General features: G+C 40.7%; 1 protein-coding gene across 1 annotated transcript; it reads right to left on the bottom strand.

The window, feature by feature from the left end:
• Positions 1–837: 837 nt before the first annotated feature.
• LOC103253080 (targeting protein for Xklp2-like) lies at positions 838–18,400 on the bottom strand (the record flags this gene model as incomplete). The annotated part of the gene is made up of 8 exons (XM_008051565.2): positions 18,283–18,400; positions 12,448–12,574; positions 10,128–10,256; positions 9,061–9,182; positions 7,494–7,645; positions 5,812–5,983; positions 1,698–1,839; positions 838–1,054 (listed from the first exon to the last, which is right to left on the bottom strand). Coding segments are annotated over exons 3-8 (873 nt in total), but the record flags the coding sequence as incomplete, so codon positions are not given.
• Between the last annotated feature and the right edge of the window lie 1,659 nt (positions 18,401–20,059).

A 20,059-nucleotide genomic window follows, 5' to 3' on the forward strand; every position in this document is an offset into this window, starting at 1 on the left:
TCTCTAAAATTGTGATAGCAAGCCTATCATCAAATTGCAACCCACATCTTTAATCTGGTTCTGGTTGCTCTCGATAAACTTTTCTCCAACTTAATTGACCTACTAACAGTTCCCAGTAGATGTTCCATGTTTCCAGGCTCTTTGTTTCCAGACTCTATGTTTCCAGGCTTTTTCCATGTTATTCCCATGCGTAGATAGCTCTTCCAGTCCACTTCATTTACAAGTCTGCAAGTTCACATTCTACATAATGAAGCATTCAGAATACAGACTCTGGAGCGAGAGTGCATATAGCCTTATCCTTGCTCCACCACAAACAAGCAGGGTGCCAGTACACGGGAATGGTACATAGCCACTCTAGGCCCTAATTATTTTATTTGAACCAGGATAATTAAAAAGACCTACCTAAAGAGGATATTGTCAAAAATAATGGGCTAATATATGAAAGGGGCTTAGAGCAGTACCTAGCACATAATAAAAGTGTCAGCTATTACAACAACAACACAATGACAACCACCTACACATTGTCAAGGCTCAGGTCAAATGCTGCCTCCCCACAAAGCATTCTCTGAACCTTCTATTTGAAAGAAGTCATTCTCTACTCTATGGTACTTTTAGCTGTCATCTTTCTCAAATTTCTTGTCCATGTTATATTATTCATACATGTTGTCTCTCATACTGGACTTTAAGTTTCCTGAGGAAAAAACTCACTTTTGTCTCTTTATCACCTCCAACTCCTAATAGAGTACCCTTATCTACTCAAACATGTGTGTGAATGGGCAGATACTTCGTCATGAGCAGGACACTTCTACCAGCACGCAGAGCCTCAACTATGCTTACCACAACATCTTCCAGGATCTTAGTAGGGCAAGGTCTGGAATGAAATTCAAAGTGCTCCTCTTCCAATTTCTTCTTTGACTCTCGCTCTTGGATCCTTTTCTCAGTTTCCAAATCAAAACCGATGGGCTGAGTGGGTGGCTTCACAGGTGGTTTCTTGGGCAAGATGGGCCCACCTTCCAGAATTCTAGGATCAAGTTCTCGTGCTTTGAATTTGTATCTGTAAAGTGGAAGTTTACATGACAACCACAAAAAAATTAAAATAAAATGAAAACTTCATAAACAATCAAGTGAGCCCCAAATAAGAAATAGTAGTCACTAAGATTACCCAGAAAACAGGAAAATTCCAACCCACTCCATATCCATTATTATTATTAGCTTTACCTCTAGAACAAAGAGTACATGAGACAGTCCTAACATTCCCACCACTAAAGGCTGAATTTCTCTTCACAGAGGAAGCCTTCCCTCCTCAATAGTACTAAATGGAATGGAAGAATACAGGAAGTAAACTCCAACGTTAAGAAACACACTAAGTTCCTTTTCCCCTCCACTGATAATAGCGGTAGCAACCCCTTGGGATCTACCTAACGTAACCTCAGAGGACATTCCTTAAATGGAGTCCTAATTAACTTCTCTCACTCCAGTCTCTCTAGTAGACTGTTACCAGTTTGCACCCAAGGACATCTCTATTTCCCATTTTAGTCCTTTAATCATAGAAGCAGGGGCAGAGCCCGCAAGAACCAACAACTCAAATACCATATATATTCATGGAGAGAAAAATAGCAATTGACGCCCTTATAGAACTGAAAAGAAAGTAGGAAGAGAGTTGGAACTCCTCCCCAGATGCTGCCAGTGGGACTCACTGCTGCAGTTTCTCAAGCTCCTCAGCCTCCTGCTCCGCTGCACTTTTGCAGGTCACAGGCCGCGCACGCTGTTTGGTTTGCAGGACAGGAGTCCTTGGATCTCTGGAAATCTTGGTCGCAGAAGACTTGGAAGGCAACAGGCCTGTAAACCGAGATGACAGATATTCACCTAACTTCCCCAAGATCCAGTTTATGCAAAAGTGTGCATTCAAAGGGACATCCCAGAGATGGATAAGTAAGCTACTGGGTGGCAGGCCCACTGCACTCCACTCAGTTCATGTCAGTCAGCCTAACAAACCCTCAGTCCCTCCTTCCACAGCACTATTTATCAAGGGGTATAGCCTTTGGGTAAACTCTATTATCATCCTCCAAACTTAAAAATGTCTGGCATGTTCCTTACCACTGCACGGGGCTGTACTTTCTAATGACAATGTCAACAGTCTTGCTTGTTATTGACAAATAAGATTTTTGCTTATTCCAGCTTTAGGATATAAGGGCTTTCTAAAGACCAAGTAAAAATACCCAATTTTATGAAATCTATATCAAAGCATCACGACTACCTCTTATAGAAAGTCAACTGGAGAAAGTAAAAAACTGTATCATAGCACCACTATTAAGACCATCATCCCCACTCATTGAAAATACCGATTTGTGCTCGCTTCAGCAGCACATATACTAAAATTGGAATGCTACAGAGAAGACTAGCATGGTTCCTGCTCAAGGATGACACAGAAATTTGTGAAGCGTTCCATATATTTTATGCTCATGGATTGGAAGAATTCATGTTAAGATGTCCATTCCACCCAAGGCTATCTACAGATTTAATGCAATGCCCATTAAATTACTAGCAGCATTCTTTTCAGACCTTGAAACGACAGTGCAGGCATTCATATGACAACATATACGACCACAAATAGCCAAAACAATCCTCAGCCAAAAAAAAAAAGCAAAGTAAGAGGTATCACACTCTCAGACTTCAAATTTTATTATAAAGCTACAATAATCAAGACAGCCTGGTATTGGAACAAAAACAAGCATATAAACCAATAGACATAGACTTCAGAAGCAAAATCTCAATTTCTCAACCAATTCATCTTAGACAAAGCCTCCACCACCAACCACTAGGGAGAGGAGAACCTATTCAGTAAATGGCCCTGGGAAAACTGGCTGACCACACACAGAAAACATCATACAAAAAAGTCAACTTTAAATAGATCAAAGACCTAAACATAAAACCTGAAACTATAAGAACTTTGGAAAAGGCAGGAGACACCCTTAGGAAATTGGAACTGGTAACCAATTCCTGATTAAAAACCCAAGTGCCCATGCCATAAGAGATAAGATAGACAAGTGGGACCTCATCAAAATGACAAGCTTCTGCAATGCCAAAGAAACCAACAAGAGAGCGGGGAGGCAGCCCATGGACTCGGAAAAAATGTTTTCCAACTGTATACCTGACAAAGGTCTAACATCTAGGATCTACAAGGAATGCAAACGTGCTGAAAAGAAAAAAACAGACAGCCTCACTACAAAGTGGGCAAAAGATATGAATAGACACTTCTCAAAAGAAGACACATGAGCAGCCAACAGATACATGATAAAATGCTCAGCCTCACTAGTCATCAAAGAAATGCAAGTTGAAACCACACTGAGATACCACCTAACTCCAGTCAGGACGGCCATCATCGATAACTCAAAAAACACATGCTGGAGAGCATGCAGGAAAAAGGGAACACTTCTACACTGTTGGTGGGAGTGTAAACCAGTACAATCTCTGTAGAAAACAGTTTGGTGATTCCTAGAAGGTCTAAAACTCGACCTTCCATATGACCCCGCAATCCCCCTACTGGGAATACACCCGGAGGAACTCAAATCACTCTATGAAAAAGATACCTGCACACACATGTTTATTGCAGCATTGTTCACAATAGCAAAAACATGGAGCCAACCGTGCTGCCCATCAAAAGAGGACTAGACAAAAAAATGTGGGACATATACACAATGGAATATTACACAATCATAAAGAAGGACAAAATTATGAACTTCACAGCAACTTGGATGGACTTAGAGTCTATAATACTGAGTGAGTGATCTAGCACAGAAACAAAGAACTGACAACAACATGTTCTCACTCATAAGTGGCCCTTGAACAATTATCGTAACACTATAAAGAAAAGGATTGTCAGTAGTGGGAAATTGCCAGGGGAAGGGGGCAAGATTGGCAGTAGTGGGATAATGCCGGGGGTCGGGGAGGGGAGCACACCTCATCAAGAAGGGTACCTGCATAATGAACATTTGTATACTTAAACCTGAAATTAAAAAGAAAGAAAGAAACAAAATACAGATTTACCTGGCTAGAGGAAACTTTGTCAATTTTCATAACTATATAGAATGAGTTCTTCAACTTAGATCTTACCACAAAACAGTTAGACATCAAAACTAAATCTATTTGAGAAATAAGCCATGCTTCAAATATACATATAATTATTTAGCTGTAACTGTTCAAAGTTCTAAATAAAAATTGCATACAATAATTTTTCTTTCCATTTACCAGGACTAGGATTCTAAAAGCAGGGCATATCAGACTCTAAGAATCATATATTATTTGAAAAGTCCTGTTTAATATTTAAATTTACATTAGAATAAAGAGAAACATTTAATTACTTTCATAACAAAATCATTTTGGCTACTAGAATATAATAAAAATATTAACAAATGCTATACCAAATGGGGGGAAAAAAAGAATCAGGTAAGGAAAAAAATGCACAGTAACAATCAGGTAAAAAAAATGCTATACCGAAATGCTATACTCTGGCTACTTACCACCATAAAAAACAATGCCTATGCAAAGACAAAAAAACTCAGAAACCCTCAAAGACAAAACAGCTTCTCGGGCAGAGTGGCTCACACCTGTCATTGCAGCACTTGGGGAGGCAGCGGCGAGATGACTGCCTGAGCCCAGGGGTTGGAGACCAGCCTTAGGGAACTTGGCGAGACCTCACCTCTACAATAAATGAAATATAATAAAATATAATAATATAAAATAATAAAACAAAATAAGCCGGGTGTGGTGGCACATGACTGTCGTTCCAGCTACTTTGAAGGTTGAAGCAGAAGGATTGCCCGAGCCCAGCAGGTCGAGGTTGCGGTGGCCATGAGCATGCCACTGCATTCCAGTCTGGGCAACAGAGTGAGACTCGGACTCAAAAAGAAAGACAAAACAACCAGATTCTACTTTATCCAGAATACTAGCCCTATACTCTTTAACAATCTTATACCACCTCCTCTCCTCAGATTTTATCTACTCTCTTGTAGAAATTATCTTCATAAAATGGAAACTATTAGATTAGCTAAGTCCCTCACTTGTTCCTTCGCAGATCTACACACCCACCAGTACTGGCACCCACTCTTCTCATTTTTCCATCCTCTCCTAGAATGACCACTCTACTTGTGCTACCTACCCCTCCCATGCCTGCCTGCTCCAGGACTCGATCTATTGGTTATCTCCTCTCTCTCCTGTATCTTCAGCTTCTGTTATCTCTGACAGGGACTTCTCAGCATTCAGACATGCTCCATCTCCCACCTCCTTTGACACTTACATCTCCCTCCACATCCATTGCCCTTATCATAATTTGTAATGATAGGTTTAATCTCTATCATTGAATTAGAAACTTGAAGTTGAGATGCACCAAGATCATTTTGTTCGCCTCTATACCCCCACACCTAACACAGTGCCTGATTAGTAGTAGTAAAAACTTGCTGAATCTCTGAACAAAAAGCACATAACCTCCAATAAATGAAATGCCCTCACTTTCTATAGGTATGCAAATATTCTGTAATATTTTGACACATGGGAAAGACATCCTTTACCTTGATTCATTCCCCTTGGCCAGTTATTGACCAGAAGAATGAAGATGGTTGATGGGTATGAGTGGACACACAGCTGGATGGTTTGAGAAATTCTGAAGGATATATTTGTTTTCTGCATATAGTCACAAGTCATACTTTAGTGAAAAAGCTAGGATTTACACTAAGGCAAATCCGTGCCTAAGATGTAAACAAAGGGAATTCTAGGGGAGATTTCGTCCAACAATGATATTGGCAGGAAACTTACTATTATCATCCTTCTTGCTCCTCAAATGATACCTGTTAGGGGTTCGTTTATAAAAGGCTTCGACCTGTTGTGCAAGGGGCACATATGTAGAAGCTGTTTCATCAAATGTTCTTTTCTTTCCTTGGGATAGGTTAAAAGGTTTAATAATAGTACATCCCTTAGTGACTCGGGCCTGTAAAGAGAAAAGTTGTTCCCCAAATGAAATGTTATAGAAGAGCTCAGTTCTAGCACAAGACACACATTCAGCACAGAGGATCAAAAGAAAAAGAGCCTGTGTAGAGCCATTATTATTCTGAAGCTTGTCAATCTTTTAGCAAAGGTTATAACTATTACCATGTTTTTATTTTAAAAAAGGATCTGGGTACAGTGGCTTACACCTGTAATCCCAGCACTCTGAGAGGCCGAGGTAGGAGGATGGGAGCATTGCTTGAGTCCAGGAGTTAGAGATCAGCCTGGGCAACATCTGAAGACTTTGTCTCTAGAAAAAAAACAAAAAAAACAAAAATCTTTTGGCCAGCACTGGTGGCTCACACCTGTAATTCCAGCAGAGGTGGGAGGATCGCTTGAACCCAGGAATTTGAGACTGGCCTGGGCAACATAGAGACCTCATCTCTAAATAAAAATAAATAAATAAATAAATAATTAAAAAAAAAATAGCTGGTGTGGTGGTGTGTGCCTGTAGTCCCAGCTACTTGGGAGGCTGAGGTTGGAAAATCACCTGAGTCCAGGAGGTTCAGGCTTCAGTGAGCCATGAACGTGTCACTGCATTTCAGACTGGGTGACAGAATAAGACCCCAACTCAAAAAAAGAAGAAGGAAGAAAGGATCCAGCACTTAACAAATGATCTGTTCTGCAACAGTACATAGGTGTGATCTTTTCCCCAAGCAAGTCAACATTTTGAAGGAATCCAGAGCAAGTTATCTTAGACTCCAAAGGGGGAAAAAGCTGCAAAGGCATCCCACCCTCAACTCCACTAAAAAAAAAAAAAAAAAATTGACTGGGTTTCTGGGTCTTTATCAGGTTGCCTGAATCAGCAGAATCTTTCCATACATCCTCCTAACTGACTGATGAAAATGTCTACTGCTTGGATCATTAATTTTGATAAAAATGGTCTCTCATTGGAAACAAAACTCGTTAAGGACCCATATCTCAAAGGAAGTAGCACAACTTCAGGATTTATGACTGTCATGGACTGATTTCAAACAGTGATGATGCTGACTACAAATGCAAGTAGAAATTATCAGTACTAGAATTTTAACTTAGGATTGTTACTGTTTTTGTTGGTGCTCTTGCAACAAAATGCACAGGATTTTAGTTGTCTCCCATAACTACATTTTTCCCATAAGCCCTGCTATATTTTGTACACAACTTAGAGACACAAGTTTTCTCAAGAATTTTGTAACAGCAGAAATACCTGTATCTACAACTTGCCACATATATTTCTGTGTTTTATGTACTTTCTCAATTCAGCTTTTACAGCTACTTGGTAAGATGGTTTCCAGAGAGGTAGAAAGATTTGTCAAAGATCACACAATGAACAGGGGCAACATGAGATTTAGAACTATCTTAATTCAAAACACATGATTCTGTCAACTATACTATTCTAAATAGTGACCACAAATGCCACACCTGAAAACTAGCTGAATTAGTAACAGGCATATTCATTTAGTCCCTCAACTTACAGGAGATGAAGTATGCTTTCGCAGTTCAGATGTAAAGTTTACTTCTTTATACTCCTCTTGGTTCTTAGGATGTGATTTGATTCGCTCATCTGTACAAAAGTGGAAGTCAACTGATTTGGTGACCTGGCTCACTGGTTTCTTCACAGGTTTCCCTGAGTGAGGAGCAAAGTAAAACACACAGGTAACATTAAGAATAGGGAACATCGGCAAATTCCCTTTTAACCCAGTCCCTTCGTATTACTATTATTATCTAACTTTGTTCATTATCTGCATGCAATCAAAAGCTTTAAACAGGCCTCAGGGACACTATTCACTGAGTACTGTATTTTGAGGCCTGTCGGTCAGACGCAAACTATAAAAAGATAGCACGGGGAAGAAGAAGCCCATCTCCCAGGTGTGGTCATAGCTCTGGAGAAAAAAGAGGAACGGGAATACTTTTGAGAGGAAAAGCTATACACGGACTCTAAAAGCACAGGTAATGCAGCATCTCTGAGAGGAAAACCCGACATATTCCAGGGCTGCTTTTTCAACCCAGTGAGGGGAGCTTGAAAGCTGTGACTCCACCAGGAACAACTCAATCCCAGAGCAGAGCCAAGCTGTAGACTCTTTAGCTCCGTCGGTCATACATTTCCTCCATAAATGCAACTGGATGTAACTATGCTTTCTTTTCTTCTGCTTTTCAGATAAAATGGGAAAACAACAGCAGCAACAAAATGGCCTGCCCAATTCTAGTTCCTTCTTTTTCTGAGACAAACGAAAGGAACAGCATGCTCTAAGAAAGGGTCGATATGCCTAAAACATTCCTAGGGAATAAACACATCTTTTGTTGTTTTTGGTTTTTTTGAGTTGGAGTCCCACTCTGTCACCCAGACTGGAGTGCAGTGGCCGCTCCCAACTATCACAGCCTCGACCTGCTGGGCTCTGGCGTTCCTTCTGCCTCAGCCTTCCAAGTAGCCAGAATTACAGGCATGCGCTACCACGCCCGGCTGATTTTTTGATTTATTGTAGAGATGAGGTCTCGTTGCCCACGCAGGTCTCGAACCCGCGGGCTCAGGCAATCCACTTACCTCAGCCTCCCAAAGCGCTGGGATTACAGGCTGAGTCATCGAGCCTGGCTATAATAACACCTTTATTTTATTTTATTTTTTTTGAGTTGGAGTCTCACTCTGTTACCCAGACTGGAGTGCAGTGGCCGCTCCCGGCCCCGCAGCCTCGACCTGCTGGGCTCCAGCAATCCTTCAACCTCAGCCTTCCGAGTAGCCGGAATTACAGGTGCGCACTACCACGCCCAGCTAATTTTTTGATTTTATTGTAGAGATGAGGTCTCGCCTGCCCAGGCGGGTCTGAACCCGCAGGCTCAGGCAATCCACTCACCTCAGCCTCCCAAAGGCACGGGATTACAGGCTGAGCCACCAAGCCTGGCTATAAACACATCTTTTTATGCTGACTAAAGATAAAGGCTTTTTTCATGTGCTGTAGAGACCTCAAAAACAAATAACATAGAAAACCCTACAAAGATTACAAGAAGCAACTCTCATAAATCAAACTCAACCACAGCCAGACTCACCTGCTCCTGCAAGAGCAAGTTTCTTGAATTCTTCATTCTTCTTGCGCATCTCCATCACCTCCCGCTGCATTTTCATTCTCTTCTCCAGCTCCTGCTCCTCAGTACTCTTTAGAACCTTCTGCCTAAAGGGCAAATCATAAAGGAGATGAGAAAAGAGAGGATAAAGGGGCTCAGTGATTCAGAAGAATCTAAAAGCATTATATAAATGATGTTTTTACCTTGTGAAAAAATTACCATCAAAATTTTTTTTAAAAGGCCAGGTGTGGTGGCTCATATCTGTAATCCGCACATCGGGAGGCCTAGGCAGGAAGACTGCTTGAACCCAGGAGTTCAATGAGACCAGCCCGGGCAACATAGTAAGACCTCATCTCTACAAAAAGCCAAAAAATTAGCCGGGTGTGGTGGTGTATACCTATAACCCCAGCTACTCAGGAGTCTGAGATGTATGGATTGCCTGAATCTAAGAGGCTGAGGCTGTGGTAGCTGTCATCATGCCACTGCACTCTTGCCTGGCAACAGAGTGAGACTCCGACTAAAAAACCACAATTTAAAAACTCAAAGAAATAAAAGTTGAAGGAACAGAGCAGCCATGTTGAGCATCAAGAACGGAAAAAAAAAAAAAAAAAAAAGCTAAGAATCAGAGATGGTAGTCCTGGCATTGTTCAACCACTGAACCAAAACCAGCAGCAAACTCATTTAGACTTCTGTGAAACAAATAAGTCATTAGTCATTAAACCACTCTAGTTGAAAAGACTATTACTTACAGAAAAATACATTCCTAACTGATCACGATAAGAACAAGCACCATGTATTCAGCTTGTTATTAACCACAGAAGCAAACAGGGTTAAAACCTAGACCAACTAAGATTTGAGCACCCTCTAGAAACCCTGTAACAATCCACCTCACCATGGTCACCATTTTAGGGGTTTTCCAAGCTCCAGATACTCCAAGCAGAATTCAGATGTACCATTTTGCAATTGTGCTCTATTCACTCTACAATGTAAATTCAGAAAAGACATGTCCTTACAGATGGTATACAAGACAGTAGGAAGCTGGGGCTACTTACACTTTCATCTTCTTAGAAGGCGGAGATTCACTGCTGACTACAGGAATGGCACACCTCTTGGCTTTCATGTTTACGTAATGTTTTTTTTTTTGTTCCAAATTCTTCTGAGCAGAGAGTCTAATAGATCTTCTATAGTAAAAGAATTGACGAAATGTATCTAGTATAATGAACACATCTACTACAGAAATGCAAATATTCCTCAGAAATGCAAAAAGACGTCAAACTACAAAGGGCATTTAGAAGTCAGTGTTATCTCCACTGTAAAGCTCGAAACTCATTTTTCTTGCTCATAGATTTTGAAAGTCAACCATAAATGGCATTAATTACATTGGTGTTTGTAAATGAGACCCCAGTAAAGCAGATTTAAAATTTTTTTTAATGGTAAAAAACCACCTAATACAATCTCTTCCCCTTTTAGAAATAACAGTAAAAAAAAGATGAGGTAACTGGACTCTGTTAGTCACCTTGTCAGTAACTAGTTAATAGCTTGCAATTAGAGCTCACAATTCCTAGAAATTAAATAAGGTGTTTATATTTTCCTTTTTGGGAGCTGCTTCCTATTTTTTTTGTAAAATATAACACATACCAAAAAGTAAACAAAATAAAAACAAACAGTTAAATGATTACAAGGTGAAAACTCATGAAATCCCCACCTAGGCCAAGAAACAGATCACTGACAACCATTGTTATCTTGATGTTCACAGTAATCATTACCTTTTCTTTATTGTTTTATCAAATAAGCATGCATTGCATTAGCAAGGTATATTAGTTTTGAAGAACAAAAAACATGAATAATGTAATCAGACTATTGGCAAGTATTCTTTTCTCTCTGGTTTATTTCACTCAACATTATGTTTGTGAGATTCAATCATATCAATTCACATAGCTCTAATTCATTGATTTTTTTTAAGAAACGGTCTAGTTCCGTAACCCAGGCTGGAATGCAATGGCATGATCATAGCTTACTGCAACCTTGAACTCCTGGACTGAAGCAGTCCTCTCACCTCAGCCTCCAGAATAGCTGAGACTATAGGTACACGCAAAAATGTCTGGCTAATTTTTTTTATGTTTATTTTTAATTTTTGTAGAGACAGGATCTTGCTAACTTGCCCAGACTAGTCTCAAGCTCCTGGTCTCAAAATAATCCTCCCACCTACACCTTCAAAAATAATAGGATTACAGGCGTGACCCATTGCACCCAGCCAAATTCACTGACTTTTATAACTACATAATATTCATTGTAGGAATGTGCCCAACTACTTATTTGGTCTAATGTTGCAAGATTCCTATATTTTATCCATAGCAGTTGATTCAATATTAACTTTAAATAAATTGTGATAAATTAAAATATACATATTATAATCACTAGAATAATCATTTAAAAGAAAAAAAGCAGGCAGGGCCCGGGCAGTGGTTCATACCTATAATCCCAGCACTTTAGAGGCCAAAGTGAGGGGAGTGCCTAAACCTACGGTTCAAGACCAGCCTGGGCAACTTGGTGAGACCTCATCTCTACGATAAATTAAAAAGTTAGCTGGTCTTGGTGGTGCATGCCTGTAGTTCCAGAACTTGGAAGGCTGAGGTGGAATTATCACCTGAGACCAGCAGGTCAAGGCTGCGGTGGTCTTGAGCATGCCACTGCACTCCAGCCTGGAAGACAGACTTAATAAATAAATAATAAATGGAAAAAAGCAAAGAAATATGGCTTAAAAGTCAACAGATTAATTAAAATACTACAAAATACTTAAAGGATACAAATACAGGAAAGGAAAAAACAGAAACAATAACATCAAAAGATGAAATAAATGTAAAACAAAGAGCATAATGGTGAATCAAATATAACCAAATCAGTAAGTATAGCAAACACAAACTGTAAACATTCCAAGCAAAAAACAAAGATTGCCAGAATGGATAAATAAGCAAGACCCAAATAGTGCTGTCTACAAAAGATGCAGTTTTAAATCAAAGGCAAAAATAGGTTGAAAGTAAAAGGACAGACAAAGGTACTATGCAAATATAACCACAAGAAAGCTTAAGTAATAACAAAGACTAAGAGACGCATTTGACATTAGGAAGATTTCATCCATATGAGGCCTTTAGAACCAGACCGACTCAGAGTTTGAAACCTGGTTCTGAAATCAACTTGCATCGGACAAGCAACATGGTATCTCTGAGCCCTTAACTATAAATTAGGCTTATTATGTACAATTCATAGACACTATGAAGATTTACAAAGGTAACGGTCTAATGCAGTATGGACACAAAGCAGGAACTCCCTCCAGTAACGATTCTTATAACCATTGTTCCAAAACAATCTTACCTCAGAGGCTGGACTGGAGTTTTCCTTGCTATGGTTCCCTCAACTTCCAGGGAAGTACAATCTTTTGACAAAATGGATTGCTCCTTAAGATTCTCTTTTTCTGTCTTTCTGTAGTAAATGTTGTCCACTGCAAGAGACCAAAAACCAGTCAACACTTAAATCCCAACAAAAATAGTTGGAGATGACACACACACACACACCTTGATAAAGAATTCTAGATTAAAAACTTGTATTTGGTGGTTGGGCGCAGTGGCTTAAGCCCAGAATCCCAGCACTTTGGGAGGCCAAGGGAAGAGGACTGCCTGAGCCCAGGGGTTCGAGATTAGCCTGGGCAACTTGGTGAGATCTCATCTTTATAATAAATCAAAAAATTAGGTGGGCGTGGTGGCCTGTGCCTATAGTTTCAGCTTCTTAGAAGACTGAGGCGAAACGATCACCTGAACCCAACAGGTCGAAGCTGCGGTGGCCATGAGCATGCCACTGCATCCCTCCTGGGCGACAGAGTGAAATTCCAATTAAAAAAAAAAAAAATTTATTTCTTTAGTTGTATGTTTGTATGTATGTCTGTCCCTCCTAAGTAATAGAATCCTTTCCAGTTAAATCTTATCCAGAAGACTTCAACCAGGCACAGTGGCTCATGCCTGTAATTCCAGCACTTTGGGAGGCCGAGATGGGTAGATTGCTTGAGCCCAGGAGTTCGAGACCTCTGACTCAAAAAAAAAGAAAGTTTCTTAAACATATGCTCCTGCATAATGAAAAAGTATATCAAGAACAACAATATAAGATCCAGAAAACAAGGAGCAGTAAAAAAAAAAAAAAAAAAAAAAAATCTCCAAAAAAGTAGTTATAACTTCCAAGGATCACGGTCCACTAAAAACATGTTAAAGCATGGCAAAAATGTAATAACTCATAGAATTTAAAGAAAAAGAGGCTGGGCGAGATGGCTCACGTCTACAATAATCCTAGCAGTTTGGAAGGCCGAGGTGAGAGGATTGCCTGAGTCCACGGGTTTCAGCCCAGCCTGGACAACTTGGTGAGACCTCATCTCTACAATAAATAAAAAATTAGTCAGGCATGGTGGCATGTGCCTGTAGTTCCAGCTACTAGGAAGGCTGAGACAGAAGGATCCCCTGAGCCCAGCAGGTTGAGGGTGCGGTGACCATGAACAGTGTGCCACTGCACTCCAGCCTAGGCTACAAAGTGACACTCTGACTCCAAAAAAAAAGAAAGAAAAAGAATCAACTTTGTGTTGATGTCAGAATCATCTTTATGTGGTCCAAGAGTTATGACAATGCAGCTGAAGACAACAAAGGAGACTCATGATCAAATGCAGTAGTATCAACTGACTGGGCAGCAAATAATATTTATGTAATCATAATATTGTAAAGTATTGCTGATATAATCACATTGTCAGGAATTATAGATATAACCACAGCCCAATTTAGTTTTTACTTTTATTTATTTTTTCCAATATACCTATGTAACAACAACAATCTAAAACAGTAAGAGTTAAAACAGCTTCTCAGGAGGCTGAAGCAGAACTGCTTCAGCTCACTTCAAGAGTAGCCTGGGCAATAGTAAGACTCCTAACTGTAAAATTATAAAGACATCATTTGAGGCCAGGTGTGGTGGCTCATGTCTATAATCCCAGCACTTTGGGAGGCTGAGGCAGGAAGAGGGAAGATATCCTGAGACCAGAATTCAAGACCAGCCTATCTCTACAAAAACTCAAAAAAAATTTGGCCAGGTGTACTGGCACATGTGAGTAGTCCCTGCTACTTAGGAAACTGAGGCTTGAGAATCACTTGAGGTTAGGAGTTCAAGGCTGCAGTGAGTTATGGTTACAGACTACACCACTGTACTCCTGGTTAGAAAACAGAGCAAGACCCCATATCAAAAAGAAAAGATGTAACATTTGAGAAAGGGTGTACATGTGGGAAGGGGAAGGAGGTATTTTATCACAAACTCCATACACTATTTTGATAAACATTTATAATGAGACAGAAAAATAATGCTATAAGATTACTGAGAGAAAAACAATAAGGCTTTATGAATGAATAGCATTTGATGATACAACATATAAACTGAGCCCAAATAAAGTAAACTGCAACAAGATGACAAGGAAGGAAAGACAGGCAACAAAAACATATAATGTGCACTATTCAATGCATATAACAATCAATTGGTTCATTTCCTAAAGAAATAATTTTGGAAGGCCAGGCTCAGTGGCTCAGCCTGTAATCCCAGTGCTTTGGGAGGCCAAGGCAAGTGGATTGCCTGGGCCCACGGGTTCAAGACCAGCCCAGGCAATTTGGTGAGACCTCGTCTCTACAATCAATTAAAAAAAAAAATTAGCCAGCCTTGGCAGGAGACTCGCCGGAGCCCAGCAGGTCAACGCTGGGGTGGCCGTGAGTGTGCCATGGCACTCCAGCTGAGGTAAACAGAGTGAGACTCCAACTAAAAAAGAAAAAAAGAAATATTTCTGGGGAGTAGAGAAAGGCACAAAAACAAAAAATGGTAGCATATGATGTTGAGGCTAAAATAGAAGCCATTTACTCCAATTAAAATGATCATTACATTGAATAAAAAAGGATACACAACTACATGCTGCCAGACTGGAGAAATAAGTTCTAATGCTCTGTAGCACTACCAGGTAACTATAACTGGGTTGTTTTGTTGTTGTTGTTGTTTGTTTTGGTTTTTTTAGTTGGAGTCTCACTCTATCACCCATGCTGGAGTACAGTGACATACCCACAGCCACCACAGCCTTCATCTGCTAGGCTCAGACAATCTTTCTTCCTCAGCCTTCCAAGCAGCTGGAACTACAGGCATGCACCACCTAGCCTGGCTAACTTTTTGATTTATTGTAGAGATGAGGTCTCATCAAACTGCTCAGGCTTGTCTCCAACTCGTGGGTTCAGGCAATCCTCTCACCTCAGTCTCCCAAAAATGGAATTATAGATGTGAGCCACTGCAACCGGCCTGGAGGTAACTATAATTAACAATTTATCGTATATCTTCAAATCTCTAGAAGAGTAGATTTTGAATAACCCCAGAGAAAAGAAATGATAAATGTTTGAGGTGATGGATATACTAATTACTCTGATTTGCTCATTACACTGTATACATGTATCAGAATAACACTGTACCCCATAAATGCTTCATCATATGTCAAACATAATAAAAGCAAATTAATTGTACTTCAGAATACTAGAAACTCAATGAGAAACTAAAATTAAAACAGAGGAATGAAAAGTGCCTTGGGAACAGAGATAAGGGAAATCAGTTAAGAAGAAAGGATATTTGAGCTGCACCTTGAATGATGAGCAGGTATTTCTCAGTCAGATAAGAGGGATCAGCATTAATGCAGAGGTGAGAATGTGTAATTGGAAAGAATACAAAGACTGAAGGACCCACAGGGCATGTGTGTGAGTAGTGTGCATAGCCTTTGCCACATGCTAGGTCCAGCTGAAATCTTACTCTGGGGGCTTGCTGTTTTATTTGATGATAGAAACCACTGGATATAGGTCAGGCCTGGTGGCTCACACCTCTAAATCCCAGCACTTTGGGAGGCCGAGGTGGGAAGACTGCCTGAGCCCATGGGTTCAAGACCAACCTAGGCAACTTGGCAAGACCTCATCTCTACAGTAAATCAACTAGGCACATAACTATAGTATCAGCTACTTGAAAGGCTGAAGAGGAAGGATCATCTGAGCCCAGCAGGTCGAGGATGCAGTGGCTGTGAGTGTGCCACTGTTCTCCAGTCTGAGCAACAAAGTGAGACCCCAACTCAAAATAAAAAAGAGAGGCTGAGGCGAGAGGATTGCCTGAGTCCAGGTTCAAGACCACCCTGGGCAACTTGGCGAGACATTGTCTCTATGATAAATAAATAAATAAACTAGCAGGGCTTGGTGGAGTATGCCCGTAGTTCTAGCAGGTTGGAAGGCTGAGGCAGAAGGATCCCCTGAGCCCAGCAGTTCGAGGTTGCGGTGGCTGTGAGCATGCCACTGCACTCCAGCCTGGGCAACAGAATGAGACTCCACCTCAAAAACAAAAAAAGAAACCACTGGGTACAGAAACAGTCTTAAAAGGAATGTGGTTGTCCAAACTAGGTAACACTGCATCCCCCAATCCACAGAGAACATCACAGCAACATAAAATCTACCACACTGGCTTAACTTAATGAGATTCACCTGAAGATACAGGACTTAGGCCACCACATTCCAAGTATGTTAGGTAAATAGTGCCACACAGTTCTAAACCCTTGTGCAAGAAAGATGGATGCTAAAGTTCAGAATCCTTGTCCAGATCCCAAATTCAATAGATATCACCTGTACTCATGAATTAATTATTTGAAAATCAGCCTAGCAGCTCAGACTCTGCAAACTAAGCCAGTTCACTGAAAATACAGCTATTTCTCTGATAGGAAAATACAACTATTTCTAGCTAATGGTGCAATAGAGACTAGTTTCAGATTTACCCATAGAATAATTCTCAAATGTTCTAAGCTAATTATGGTGATGGTTCCACAACTCTGAATGTACTAAAAAACAATGCAATGTATATTTTAGGCAAGTGCAATAAACAATATGTGCATTGTATCTAAACAGAGTCTTTTAAAAATGAATCATTTGAAAGGGATTTATGACTTCTTAAAGACTGCTCCTCATATTCTAATCAAATAGACAATATCTGCAAATTGAAAAACTACCTGAAGTAAGTGTCAATCATCTATTAAAGACAGATAAATGAGGCCAGGTGTAGTGGCTCACGCCTATAATCCCAGCACTTTGGGAGGCCGAGGTGAAAGGATTGCCTCAGATCAGGGATTTCAGACCAGCCTGGGCAACTTGGAGAGACCTCAAAGGATTGCCTCAGATCAGGGATTTCAGACCAGCCTGGGCAACTTGGAGAGACCTCAACTCCACAATATATAAAAAAATTAGCCGGAAGTGGCAGCCCATGTCTGTAGTTCCAGCTACTTGGAAGGCTGAGGCAGAAGGATCACCTGAACCCAGTAGGTCAAGGTTGGGTGGCCGTGAGCATGCTACAGAATTTCAGCCTGGGCAACAGAGTGAGACTCCAACTCAAAACTAACAAAAGGCTGGGCACAGTGGCTCAAGCCTGTAATTCCAGCACTTTGGGAGGCTGAAGCGAGAGGACTGCCTGAGGCCCCAGGCTATAGAACAGCCTGGGTAACATGGTGAGACCCTGTCTCTATAATAAAAAAATTAGCCGGATGTGGTAGCACATGCCTGTAGTTCCAACTACTTGGAAGGCTGAAGTAGAAGGATCACTGGAGGCCAGCAGGTTGTCACTGGGGTGGCCATGAGCATACCACTGCACTCCGGCCTGGGAAACGGAGTGAGACTACAACTCAAAATAAATACATACATACATACACACACACATAGATACATACAGATAAATGACTCAAAGAATTCTTGAACAATAATACCAGTACACTCTTTCCTACTGTTTTATTTCCGGTCCAGAACCAGGTTAGGTTACATTAACACGTGTCACAAAAAGAAAACAGTTATGTATCCATCAATACAACTCTATGTTTCAAGAGGTTTTTGTTTGTTTTTAATAGATGGGGTCTTGGTCTGCTGCCCAGACTAGAGTACAGTGGCATGACCATAGCTCACTGCAGCCTTGACCTCTCAGGCTCTAGCAACCTTCCTGCCTCAGTCTCCTAAATACTAAGAGATCTTTTTTGTTAAGTGTAGCACACCATTAGTTTTACATTCATCATGAGATGAATTAGTCCATTTTGCCAATAACAAAGAAAGAGACATAGCATTTAGGTAATTTTCCCAGACGTTTTCTTACCTGGTCTCAAAGGTGTGATGACAGCTTGCTGAAGATCAGTCTTTCTCAAAGGAGTTTCTCCCTGAAAAAGCCTTCCTGTTCCATTCTTTCCAAGAAACTTATTCTCCAAATTGGCCTTCTCCTCTTTGAAAAGATAAGATTGCCATTGTCCAAACAATCAGCAAAGAAGCAAAACAAATCAGTACCATACAACTTAAATGGGGGCTGAAGACCCCTACAGTACATTTCCAGTTCATTTGGCAAGTACAAGCAAAGTTCTAGCAATCAAAAGGAAATGAGTATACATTATGCATCAGCGATAGACTGTACAGTCACTACAAAACTGGCAACATTTGATGTAAGAACTCAAATACATATATATTTTAAATGGCAACATTGAATAATGTGTTCTAGAAAAGGAAAAGTACAGATTCTGCATCCTGAGTGACTCCTTATCTTTGCTTGATACACACTTAGGGCCATACAATCATGAACTGGCCTTATCTACCCCTAAATACATGTTTCTCTTCAAGAAAACGGTAGCCATTAGGATCTGTGGGTTCACAAGGGACAACTTGTTGTCCTCTAGAGCTTCCTCCTCACTGGGGTGGTGAGAGGGCTGTGGGGTATGTGAGGGTGAAGCACGACTAGGTTTTCTCAAGAAATGTTATCTTAGGTTCTACTGTGCCCGAGAATCAGTGCAAAGCAGTAAAAGCTCTGTTCTCCAAAGAGTCTGACGGTTTCAGGAATGCAGTGAGACCCACAAATAACAACCCTATGCATGTATTCTCTGACTGTAACTGTGTAAAATGGAGAGACTATTTGGAAATAAACTGGAAAGTAATATATGTGAACTAAGGTAAATTGGAAAGCAATATATTAGCAATAGGGTAGTTTGGAACGAAGAGTGGAATCAATTTTTTTTCCTCCCAAACAGTGCCTAATAGTATTGTTATCACTTCAGACAGCCCAGGCATTTCCTTGGGGTTCCAGTGCAGCAAGGGCATAGGGAAAGGCCCCTGTAGGACAGCTGGCGCTCTTATTTACACTTCCTCCTACACCACTTCCAACAGACCCCTCCTCTCAGGATCCCCACTAGATACCATAAAAGTCCCTTTCCAAGAGAATGGCCCATGCCACCAGATTTAGACAATGTACTAAAAATAAAAATGCTAAGTGAAGCTGCAGTGGACTCACTGCCATTCCCCACCACATACTGACAGTGATTTCTCTTAACAAAGAACATGAAAACATAAGTAAGAATCAAATGAAGGGGTCCCATCAATCAATCTCAGATATTATTCCAAAGTAATGTAAAAACATAACAACATCCTTATTTGTCGTTGGCCTGGTTTCAGGGTTTATGCTGTATCACATGATACAACATCAGGCAATCCCATCTCTAACTGGAGACTGGGTTCTTAGTAGCATAATTCCTCTAATTGAAAATAAATTGAGACTGGGCCAGTGGCTCACACCTATAATCCCTGCACTTTGGGAGCCCCGAGGTGAGAGCACTGCCAGAGCTGATGGGTTCAAGACCAGCCCAGGTAACTTGGTGAGACCTCATCTCTATAATAAATCAAAAAATTAGCTGGGTGTGGTGGCGCATGCCTGTAGTTCCAGCTACTTGGAAGACTGAGGCAGAAGGATTGCCTGGATTCACAGGTCGAGGCTGCGGTGGCTGTGAGCGTGCCACTGCACTCCAGCCCGGACAACAGAGTAAGACTCCAACTCAAAAAAAAGAAAATAAATTGGGGCTGGGCATGATGGCTCACACCTGTAATCCCAGCACTTT

This window comes from Carlito syrichta, unplaced genomic scaffold, assembly GCF_000164805.1.
Source record: "Carlito syrichta isolate Samal-C Ts95f unplaced genomic scaffold, Tarsius_syrichta-2.0.1 Scaffold198958, whole genome shotgun sequence".
Taxonomy (NCBI): domain Eukaryota; kingdom Metazoa; phylum Chordata; class Mammalia; order Primates; family Tarsiidae; genus Carlito; species Carlito syrichta.